Below are 12500 nucleotides of genomic sequence, written 5' to 3' on the forward strand. Positions count from 1 at the left end.
GATGTCTTATTCAATGTATTGTGACCGGTCATGACACATCAAAATACACATTAATTTGTGTGCCTGTATCACTCTATTTTATCATTTCACTAATTTTTGTCCTGTTTTTACCTGGGACAAAATTTGTCCGCTTCGACCAAAAGTTGTCAAGTCGGGACAATCCATCCTCAAAAAAGACAATAATTATTTTGTCGCCCATGCGGAAAGGCTCTAAGTGGATCATTGGAGAGTCAACTGAATCTCTCTGTGTGCATAACTCAATTTTTCTCTACTGACGGGGCCAATTTATCTCCCTTTCTTAGGTTTAATACCTTTGATCAGTGATGACGTTGTTGATCGTTTGACCTATTCACGTGTAAGTGGCCTGAAATTCAACAATTCTAGAAATAACAGGCTTCTCTGTTTTACTAATGATGATGATGATGATGATAATGAACTTTATTCATGTGTCGATGTATTTAGCTCGCGCTAATTGGGGACACAACATAAAGATAACATAAATAATAAATATTATGATAACTAATAATTATAAATAAGAAATAAGCTATAAATTTTTTATATGCATTTACAATATGCTAAAATAATCAAAATAATTCTAACAACACGGGCACATCTTAAGAAGTACAAATTACGCACGCGGGGCAATTGTTGCCATTTAACTTAAATATTACGTATATTTTATTTATTATTTATTTTTATAAAATCCGCAAATTATAGGTGTAGACATAAACACTTCCCGAGAATAGCGGGTGTGGGGATGCTGAATGACAACACTAAAACACAAACTACATTGTACATTACATTAAAATGGCAAATTATGAATGACAACTCCAGATAACAAAATTTAAGTTTGGAACAAAATGACACTGGATTATAATACAAAATTACACCTTATTTCCCTTTACGTACTTTGGACATCACATCAATTATACACAATAGGCCTTTTGCAACAATTCGTTACATGACCTTTTTCATAAACACAATGATTCTGCTGTTTTCATGAAATAATATTTTTCCAGAAATAAAAAGAGCAGCTCAAAATATGCTACCATGCCTATTTTCGTAAGTACATGTACATGTATGTCATTTAAACTGGTGTTGTTACAGTTGAGAGAATTTATAAGGATTTGTATTGAAAAGGACGCTTTTCCACCCAGTCACACGCTTCAATGATTTTCATACAAATCCTTGTATTTTTCTAAGTTTCAAACTTCTATAAAATTCTTCCTTCGAAATATGAAAGTCTGAAGATTTCCACCCTTGCACATTTATTCTCGCTTATTTGACCCATGGTAAAAATATGAATCTGAGCTCTGTTTGTGGTGCGTAATAGACCAATTTCGATATATTAAAATTCAGTCCTAAACAAAAGACATCATCTCAAGGCTCTGGGGAATAAATATAAGGATTTGTATGAGTTTATTCCCCAGACTAGAGCCTCAAGATTATGCCTTTTGTTTAGGACTGAATTTTAATATATCGAAAGTGGTCTATTACATGTATGAAAAATTAGTATATACTTCATGCCAGTATGCCATATAGTCGTCCGTATGCCCTACTACGTATCATTACTGATCAGCACAGATCAACTGTCCCTACTGCTGATCAACTCTCCCTGGCACCCATCTACGTATACTGTCGCAGGCACTGATCAACTGTCCCTTGCATTGATCAACTCTCCCTTGCATTGATCAACTCTCCCTAGCACTGATCAACTGTCCCTGGCATTGACCAACTGTCCCTTGCACAGATCCACAGTCCATAGCACTGATCAACTCTCCATAGCAAAGATCAACCATCCCAAGCTATGATCAACTGTCCCTGCCATTGATCCACTGTCCCTAGTGCAGATCAACTGTCCATAGCACAAATCAACTGTCCCTAGCAATGATCCACTGTCCCTAGCACTGATCAACTGTCCCTGGCATTGATCAACTCTCCCTAGCACTGCTCAACTGTCCCTAGCACTCATCAACTGTCCCTGGCACGGATCAACTGTCCCTGGCACAGATCAACAGTACATGGTACAGATCAACTGTCCTAGCAATGATTCACTGTCCCTAGCACTGCTCAACTGTCCCTGGCACTTATAACCTCAATCAAGCACTGATCGTCTGTACGTAGCACTGATCAACAGTCCATAGCACAGATCAACTGTCCCTAGCAATGATTCACTGTCCCCAGCACTGATGCTACAATGTACGGACAGACGATCAGTGGTAGGGACATTTGATCATAGCTAGAGACATGCACAGTTGATCAGTATTAGGCCTAGGGACAGGTGATAAGTGGTGGGGACAGTTCATCATAGCGAGGGACAGTTGGTCGAAGCTAGCGACAGTTGATCATAGCTGGGACAGCTGATCTGTGCTATGGACAGTTGATCAGTGCTTAGGACAGGTGATAAGTGGAAGGGACAGTTGATCTGTGCTACGGACAGTTGATCTGTGCTATGGATACTTGATCAGTGCGATGGACAGTGGAACAGTGGTAGGGACAGTTGATAAGTGGTAAGGACAGTTGATCAGTGGTAGGGTCAGTTGATCAGTGGTAGGGTCAGTTGATCAGTGGTAGGGTCAGTTGTTCTGTGTTAGGGACAGTGGTATGGACAGTTGATTAGTAATGATACATAGTTGAGCATATGGACGACTATAGTATATGTTAGGCGACTATATGTCATGCTGGCACGAAGTATACATATTTATTGTGGCTAAGACAAACACGATCTTTCCATTTCTGGAGTTTATAAAGTCGGAGCTTTAAGTTCACTGATTATCAGTCATGTGACCAGTTTGTTGCAAATGGCCTATTAGTTTATTAACGTCAAAATAACTCAGACTGGTGGATCTTGAAGGATTTTGGAATAAGGTCCTAGTTACATGTATCTGGTTCTTAAAATTGCCTTTGGAAGAAAATTGAGATTTTCTGGGATGCTGTTCCAGATTTTTTATCCAGTCCATATAAGTTGCTTTCTTCTAGTAATAATTAATAAAATAGTTACCAACAGCTGATCAGGTGTAGTAGCTCTGTATTTGATTTGTAGGCGTGAAAAAGTCCGAGAGATTAGACGAAATAAAATTGTTAGAAACATCAAGCATTAAAAGTAATAAATTTGAAATCGAGTATTAAGTTAATTGGCAGGATCTTACTTTAAATTAGAAGAAATGAAATAAGGGATATTGTGTGAATTCAAGTTAGGGTGCGTTTGATTGACCCTAGTGCGGAATAAGATTACGTCCGTCAGTGGAGTAATTTAAAACGTCATGTTTTGAAGCAACAAGGATAATAAAGATATGTTTAAAATAGCATTAATTTTCAGGAGGTGTTTGACAATTTTAATGTGAATCTTCGTAAAAACGAAGGATTTCTAACCTCTACCCATGTATTCCTATTCCGGAATACGGTCAATCGAACACGCCCTTTGTATATTATTTTCCTTCTTATGAAATGAAATATGATTGAATACATGTAGTTCTGGCCCCAGTTGTTCAAACGATGGATAGTGCTATCCACCGGTCCGGGGATAAATCACTATCCAGCAGATAAACACTAGCAAAACCAATTGAGTTATCCATTGGATAGTGATTTATCCGGCGGATAGCGCTATCCATCGTTTGAACAACTCAGACCAGAACGATGTTCACAATGCAAGGAGGGTTTGAGACATACAGTTGATTTTCTTCACAAGGGAAGAGTGATGCTCTTATACTGGATTGGCTGAGTCACAATCCAAAATTTCTTGCCAAAACTACATAACTTATTGAAGGTTACACCTCTGTTGTTATCTTTTTTAGGACTGTACATGTGATGAGTTTTGTCCAGACTGCTCTGTTGAGTTGACATTAGAAGTCAAATGCTCGGATGATCAAACAAGGCATGTCACAACAAGAGATCTCATCTCCTCAGACCCAAGAGTTATTCCGGTATTTAACAGAAGCTGCAGAATAATTTGTCTTTTCATTGATCAGAAGAAGTTGTGTGGTTTAAATTTGCATAGGAATAATTTGGGAGAGAGAAATTGGGATTGCAAAATTACAACTCAAGAAATTGGACTTAAGAGACTGCTTAAGATGAGCTTGTAAAGACAAAAAACAATTATTGATTAATGGTGCAATGCAGTTCAAAATTTTAACTTGAAGTAACTGAGCTGCTGGTAACAAAGATTACGATGTCATCTTGACTTCATCTTCAAGTGATTCAAATAACGGTTGTTGAAATTGAATTACTGTGTTTGTCTTGTATGTCAGCCAACCAATCTGTGTCATCTTTTATTTCTAATCTTTCTAGCCAAATGCTTTAGAAACAGTGTCTTTTCAAAACTGAGCTGTTCTAAAGAATTTCCCTATTTGTGTAAATTTACAAAGTAATAATAATTTATTGGATTTGTAATCTATTTTTTACTGCAGGTTACTTCAAGACACCATGATGACGAAAGCAGTGAATATGGCGAACAAGATGGTGAGTATTTTCTTTTCTGGACCTGGTACACATAAACTTGCTCACTGTATTCATATATTTGCAACATTTACAGTAACTACTCATTTATTAATCTTACGGCTGAGTGGTCAGGAAGACAGAATTCATTAAATCCTGAGGCCCTTGGAGAGTTCAAATCACAACTTGACCCTTGCTCAAATCTTAAGCTTTGTTTGTAAAATAATAGGGTACCAATCTACTGCCAGATGGGATTCTTAACTCTGTATGACACATAAATACATTCATTTCACTGGCCTGTGGAAAAACCCCTTGTGAAGCTCGAAGTGATTAATCAAGATTAGTAGTTACTGTATCTTAACTTGCTTTCTTTTTTATTATTTTGTATTGCAGACATCTTGATAGTGAAACTTCGTAAGAACCAGGTACATGTAATAAAAATCATTCAGCATTAATTTTGATTAGCCTCATTCCTATGGTAATTTACAGTATAGTATTATGCCACTTGATATAATGTTTAAAAAAATGAGCAGAAGTGTTTTATTGGGTTTAAAAACACAAGGGGTAGCCAAGTGTTTTAGACCCAATAAAACATGTGCTGCGAATGTTTTGAACAGCTTCAAAAACATTCCACAAAAATCGTGTCCCTTGGGAGTCCGAACAGGGGTTCAACTTGTGAGGGTTAAGATTAGTAGCATACAAGCAAAACAAGTGGACCCAAAAGCAGTATGGTAATTTTAAAAGCACCCTTTTTTTCCTTCAATCCTTTCTTTGTTGCAGTCGATGGTTGAAGCAGGTTGGTTAAAAATGCTGTGTAAGAGAAAGTTCAGAGAATTTAAATCTGCCAATGAAGAAAAAGCCTTGTAGGAAAAATCATTTCCAAAATCAACATGATATGTTACAAATTGGTCTTTAAGTAGTATTTGCGCAGAGTGGCGAATTGCAAGGCTGAACAAATAAGCTGCTAACCAAGAAGCAGGGTTTCAATTTGGAATGGACAAAATAGATACAAACATTGTCAACATGACAGCACGTTGAATTTTTTGGTTGAAGAAGTTTGGAAGGAAGATGGGTAAAAGTATCTGCCCAGAAGTTTGTAATGGCTGAAATTTTGATGAAAATGATTAGGACTATTTCATAAAGATCACTGGTGAACTCGTGACCTTTACATGTATGTAAAGATCACTAGTGACCTTTATAATTATAAACTAAGATCATTTGAGAATATTAAGTGATACAATGTCATGTAATTACATTGTCTGCACATTCAGCCCCACCGGGCTTTTCAGAATGATCATAGATTACCAAGTATAAAGGTTGATGTGTATGTGATGTCTTATCGATGTTTTGATAGGCTGTTATAGACATGAATTATTAATGAGTTTTTGAGATGTCTTTTAAAAATAATTTCCGATTAATCAAGTGGTGATAAATTCTTGAAAAAATCTAGCTTTAGTAAGTAGGCAATACTTTTATTAATGTTACTTATGTATCAGTGTTTTGTTTTTAATATTACAACACTTAACATCCTAATTTAATTTAATTTTGAATTTTTTTTTTTACGTTCTAACAGGAACTAAAGCTTCGGGCATTTGCTAAAAAGGTGAAAAATCTTGAAATGAACATCAGTGTTCTCACACAATATGATTTGAACGTAACTATATTAGTTTGTGGTGTTCTTTAATTTCCTTTTATTTTGTGCTACAGGGCTTTGCAAAGGAACATGCCAAATGGAATCCAACAGCTGGAGTAGCATTTGAGTATGACCCTGATAATGCATTGAGGCACACTACTTACCCAAGGCCTGAGGAATGGTTAGTACTGTTAATGGTAGCAAGGATGACAATAATTACGATGGTGATAATGACGACGACAATAATTAACACAAATTTCTAAACAGGAAATGGAAGGTTAATATATTGTAATCATTGTTGAAAAAACTTAAATTGAATTACATGTTGAGGAAAAAACGTGTTGTCTAATTTGTCAGTAGTGTTTGTGTTGGAAAGATCGGTAATGTTAGCAAAACTGTGCAGTGAGTAATACAATGTAAGCTGTTAAGTATGTATCATTTTGAACATAATGTACCAATAAAATATATACTGTGGTTGTCAGTAATACCGACCAATGTGCATGGGAAGAAGAAAATTTAAGTATTGTTTAATTTTGTCAAACAAAGCATTTATGTTAAATGTCCTCGTGTTCTATTGATATGGAACTCTGAATTTCTCTTTAAAAGAGTTCCATTTTATTTTATTAAGTCCAAGTGCTTTCACCTTGAGCCCAATACTTAAAATCACTCGGTGATAAAATACATGCAACTTATAAAAGCAACCAAAGTTCTTACAAGGAATGAAAAATATACATTATATTTATCAACGATTTTGCAAATTTTGGCTTGTGAAAAAATGCATGTCAGCATTTAACCCATTGACTCCCAGGGGTTCCCCATTTGACGAGTAAAATAGTCTGGCATTAGACAGAGTAAAATGCTAAGTCTGGCCGGTTTGGACGTCAATTAATAAGAGGACAATAATTATTGATATAATTAGGTGGTTGCTTAATATTTCATTTATTAAATAATTTCTTGTTTCTGCCCTTATGAGTTATGTATGTGTGGTGCCATTAAATTGCCGCCTTCATTTCTTGTCGCAAGTTACGCATGCTTCAAGATTATGTGCTTCTGATTTTACCAAATGTTAATGTGGAGCGTTTTAAGAAATATTTTATTGACAGATGTTTATTTTCATTTACAGTATCTTATGATTGTTTTATATAGAAAATTTTAGTTTTAACCCCTTTACTTTTGTAAGTAATCGAGGTTGTTGAATTTCATTGTCATGGATAAAGACCTACATGTATTATTATGCATGTACGCTGTTTTAATAGCAGATAAGAGGTTTTTTTGCACTTTCGGGAACACCTTGGTCATGTTTGGGAGGGCACAAAATGCAAAAACAAGAAGCCTTAGTAGTTGTTGGGTATTTTTAAAGCTTAGGGGACCCTGAGTCCTTTCATAAAATTACCAGCCCTTTGGTCAGTCATTGATTAAATTAAATAATCTTTTTCCCTTTGGAAGATTTTACTCATCTACACGTTACCATCTAGGGGCAAAAGGTTTAACAACATGAATGTTAACTGTAAAACTATATCCTCTTTTAGAAAAATAATAATGTTCGGCTTGAAAGGTCGAATTTAATAGAAGAGTGGCTAACTTTGTTGAAGAACTACTTTGTTAAAGGGAAACTGTCACGAGAAGCGCATGCGCTAGCATCTTGTGAAAACTTGAAAAGTGTTAGGTTAACTTTTTTCAAGTTGAATTGACGAATTCAAAATGGTGTCCACTGGGGAGGGCCATGGTGGACAAAGGAGAAACTCCGGCGAATATACGTGACTCACGCGTGAATCCATGAATTTTCCGTGGGCTCGGGAGCAAACAAACTCGAGCATGCGCAGCTCATGACAGTCCCCCTTTAAAAAAGAGCAGTTTTAGAAAAATTATTGTCGTTCATGGATAATAATTATAACTCTTATCGAGTTAACTTTTTTTTACCGATTGCAGGCCTAAAAGTGAATACACAGAATTGGATGAAGATGCTTGTAAGTAAAATGTTATTGCTGAAAGGTTTGAAAATTAAGTACATAAATTATTATGTATGGGATAATTGGGCAAAAAATTCGGTTTGAATTTTTATAGAAAAGGGGTTTTTTTCTACTTTGGTGGACTGGTCTCCTCGATCAATAGGTAAAGTATTTATGAGTCAATGAGTTAGGGCAGTTAACCAAACCATAAAATGAAAGCTAAAATTTGAGAGTGCTTAGGCCTAATCACTGAAACGAGGGCTTAGGCTTAATCAATAAATTATTGCTATATTGACTGTGAGTCTCGTTGACTTACGACTCATGACTCAATGACTCATAAAACAAGCATCCTCTCCATTCTAACCCAGAACGCACCGAAAATCCTCGAATTAAAAAAAAAATGATCTCCCCCAAAAGTTTCGCCAATCCTGGCCGAACTGATGCAAAGGATCTGGCAATAACAAAGGAGGGAAGTGCTGTCAGGACCCCTGAAATAGCAAGAGTGAATTAGGTAGGAGTGTTCCTTTGACTTGGGTGAGCTCTCCAGCACAGTCACAAAGCGTTACCGAAAAAAAGAGTTGTCCCTAAAAGAACTTGCCAGAAACAGTCATGCGTGACATGGCTTCTCCTGATTGGTTGAAGTGGCGGCTCTTTGTTTGTTTTCGCGCGTAAAGTGTATCTCAAAATAAGTCCATTTGTTTCTGTGCTGGGTCAAGACCAGAGTAGTGTGGATGGGGCCTTTTTTGTGAATAGTTCTTCATCTCTGCCAGCAAGTGTGGTTGACTCACCAACCGGGGTTGTGCCAAGATTTTTGCGCGCGAACTAGCAATAAAAACCATGACAACCGAGAGATATGACTCGATGAACTCGCTCAGTTCGTTCATGTCCCAATTCGTTTTTGTATTGTGTCGGACGTGTGTTACAGGGTCACTTCTAGGGCCTCGTTTGGTTGGTGGGGATTGCTGATTTGGTACTAGCACTGATCCTTAAATAAGGACAAGGGACGGTTAGAAGAGGATGTTAAGTGACTGACCATACACATACACATTAGCAAAGCGCGACATGATCCATTTGGCGAAAGACGCTAAAAACGGATTGGCTTTCAAGGGTCCCCAGCGAATACGACGCTACATACATATGCAGCTAGAAGGTGGGTGGCATGTCGGGGCAAATTTTACCGTCTTGAAATAAAAATCAATACTCTTTTTCTTTCTTCTCAAGATCAAGCACCGTTTGATCCAAATGCGAAAGCGGACAAATTTTACATCAATGTCGAGGTATGTTCCTTATCTCCAGGTTCTGCAATAGTTTCTTAGCGATTTGTGAAACAGCGAAAAGCTGCTGACAAAGAAGATCGTTCGTTTCCTGATAGAATGACATTTTGAGTGAAAACAGTGATTCAGGAAAAGGACTATATTATAGTTAAAAGCGAGCACGTTTCAATCTTTTCTTTCCTAGACTCCCCCGTGAAGAGACTAAATTTTGAAAAATCCCTTTCTTTAGTAACTTAAGCTTATATTTGTAAAGTTCCATTCAGAGGTGTCATAACCGTTCTGTTCTTTTGTTGCAGTCATGTGGTTCACTGAAGCCTGAGACCATCGTATTAACTGGCCTTTCCGTTCTCAAAAAGAAACTGAGTGATCTTCAAACCCAACACAGCCATGAAGTAGCAGCAGACGTCCTAACGATTTAGATGTGCCTTGTACATTTTTCATGCAATATATCATTTTCTGTTTTACTCGCAGATTAAATTAAAACCTTAGTTGAAAGACTCGTCATCGTCAAGATGTTTCTTGGGACCTTTTGGAAGTCTTTCGCGATTTATAATTATTCCATTTCCTTCACGTCCTACAATGTGGGCAAACTATTGATCATATAAGTACAGAAGCCCACGACCTTGAAGCGTGTAAAGGCCTGGCCAAACGCTCGCAACATTTCAGCGCAACATCTTGCAACATTGATGGGCACAGCATGATGCATACGTTCGGCCACCTTGTTGCGATATGTTGCAACATGTTGGACGATGTTTGATCAAATCTGAAAACGGTCAAATTTGTCGTGCAGCATTTTGGATGTTGCATGATGTTGTACTCGTTTGGCCACGTTCACGCAACATTGTTGCCCTAGGGCATGCGCGTTAGGTCCACTTCTCAGGGTCCTGGGCGCATGAACATTGACATGTTGTGTAGAAAATGATGAAAATGTTGCGTGCGTTTGGCCACTCTGTTCAACACATGTCGCAACAGCATGCAACAATGTTGCAAGATGTTGCGTTGAAATGTTGCGAGCGTTTGGCCAGGCCTTAACTTGCAACTCTTTTCCTTGGAACAATGCTAGGGATTTTAGGACACCAATTTTATGCCCAAATATGGACAAAAATAAGATCGAAGCTGCACGCGGGGGAAAATGCACGTGCTGTACGTTACATCCAAATAAGGAAGTATTTAAACTCAAAAAACCCCAGCTCTAAACCAGGGTTAAAGGCTTCAAGGTCACGAGCTTCTGGTATAAAATGGTACGAGCGGTTTCAGAGTGAAAATTGAGAATGAAAGATTCTCTCAGTTGCAGTATTGCATGCCCACGTTGTCGTCAGAGCCTCATATTTGATGATTTCAAGTCGTTGTTATGCAAAGTACCGCAAACAATATGCGCTAAAATCCGTGTTTGCCCCACCCCCTCCCAAATAAAAAAAGTATGAAACCCATTGTTTTCAAGTGTTCTATAGGATATAGTACCTCGAGCATACATAGAAGGCCCGAGTGGCACTTTTGTCTAATGCGAGAGGTGCGATACCCCATAGGACACGAGCATTCTTATCTCTGAGAACATGGTGACATCCGCAATGAAACCATATTTTTTGTTGTTATTTTATTTTGGATGTCGCCGTAATGTTGGTAGAATTTTACGAATAACAATGCTTTTGTTTCCTTGGAGCTTTTTTATTCGTAGTTGTTTTGAAGGCTCATTTGCTTCGGCTATGAGCCAGTATACAGAGCTCGAGGAACTTGAGGCCGTCCTTGCTACTCAAGAGTTCCATTTTTTTTTTTTTTTCGAGAGCGTAGACATAGCCAAGTGCTTGATGGGGGATGAATAGGTTTACACTAAATTGCGAAATGGAACGGAACGAAACGAAACGAAGCAAAATGATACCCGAATATACCTGCCCGGAAAATTTCAATCTTTTGGCAAAATAGTAATTTTGGTCGGCCATTTTGGTCACTTTGCTACTTTGCAAAACGTATCGAAATTTTCCTTTGGTACAGCCCTAACCGTTTACCAATCCTCACATTAGGCCTAAAATTCGTTCTGTAATTCGTTTCGTTTCGCAAATTAGTTTAGTGTAAGCCGGATAAATTCGCTATAAGTGCACGTTTCCAAAAGCCTACCACAGTGAACGAGATTGAGCAAAGGGGAAGAGACAGAATTCCAAAGAAAACTCGACAAAGTATCGCGTGGTCGGTAAACGTCTATCAAACCTGGGCTAAATTCCGAAACACACACATTGAAACCCTTGGAGATGAGTACATAACGTGCATTCCAGTTAATTTGGGCACCATCCCCGTGGAAGAGGTGAATTACTGGCTTACAAGATTCATATTGGAAGTCACGAAAGGTGGTGGCAAGCCGTACCCGACGAACTCCTTATATGTAATTTCAACTGGATTGCTGAGACATTTCCACGTAGAGTTGAATAGGTATGATGGGAAACCTCTATCTTTCGTGTAATTGTTTTCTAAAAATTGTGAAGTCGATTTTGGTTTTGTTATTTTGGTGATAGGCGAAAGCTTGTTTTTGTCTAAATTAGCAGCCCGTAGATCATTAATGTACTAAATACGCTTTTAAATATAGGAAACCAAAAGAAATCATTAGTGTGTTCTATATAGAGCTTGCTAATGAGTGGTTATTTTACCCACAATTTCCCTGTGCTTCAAAGCTCCGCTACATAATTTAAAATAGTTTATGGGATACAGAGCACACAAATACCTGGAACTGATTGGCTGAATGGGTTTGAGTATGTCCCAGGGGGAATTCGGAAATAGAGAACCGTGCCTTCTCAAACGTAGCCGTTACAAAATAAAGAGATCTGGCTACTATATTAATATGAAAAACGATCTTAATTGACAGTTGTTGATTGTTACCGTTGTAATACGGTAAAAACTTCTCACTGCTAACGTTTGAACTCTTAGAGGGCTTTACTGAGCTCCTGGATTTTCAATGTCCATCAGTTTTACAACACAAAGCTTTCAGTTATAAAGGGAAACATCGTTATCCTTTAAAGTGGTCCATTAATACTTCTGCTTGTTCGGTCAACCCCTTCTTGAAAGACTAAACTTTCGTTTATTTGGTCTCGATTTTTCCTTCGAAATCTTGAGTTTTGATGATGTAAATGTACGATGGATTTGAAAGAAGATTTTTCGTTGAGACGATGTCGTGCACAGCAAAATTATCAACGTGTGAACGTTTTGAGTAATCATCTCTCAAAC

The 12500-nt window shown here is 37.7% G+C and overlaps 1 protein-coding gene across 1 annotated transcript in view; it reads left to right on the plus strand.

Annotated features, from left to right (window-relative positions):
* LOC137974961 (DNA-directed RNA polymerase II subunit RPB3-like) overlaps window positions 1-9787 on the plus strand; it is a 14321-nt gene extending 4534 nt beyond the window's left edge. The window contains exons 4-12 of the mRNA XM_068822020.1: window positions 303-355; window positions 3795-3923; window positions 4407-4458; window positions 4828-4859; window positions 6008-6037; window positions 6142-6248; window positions 7997-8034; window positions 9238-9293; window positions 9587-9787. Coding sequence (XP_068678121.1) covers window positions 303-355; window positions 3795-3923; window positions 4407-4458; window positions 4828-4859; window positions 6008-6037; window positions 6142-6248; window positions 7997-8034; window positions 9238-9293; window positions 9587-9709 — 620 coding nt within the window. The 3' untranslated portion in view covers window positions 9710-9787. The remainder of the gene's footprint in view (window positions 1-302; window positions 356-3794; window positions 3924-4406; window positions 4459-4827; window positions 4860-6007; window positions 6038-6141; window positions 6249-7996; window positions 8035-9237; window positions 9294-9586) is intronic.
* Window positions 9788-12500: the final 2713 nt, after the last annotated feature.

This window comes from Montipora foliosa, chromosome 1 (genome assembly GCF_036669935.1).
Source record: "Montipora foliosa isolate CH-2021 chromosome 1, ASM3666993v2, whole genome shotgun sequence".
NCBI lineage: Eukaryota > Metazoa > Cnidaria > Anthozoa > Scleractinia > Acroporidae > Montipora > Montipora foliosa.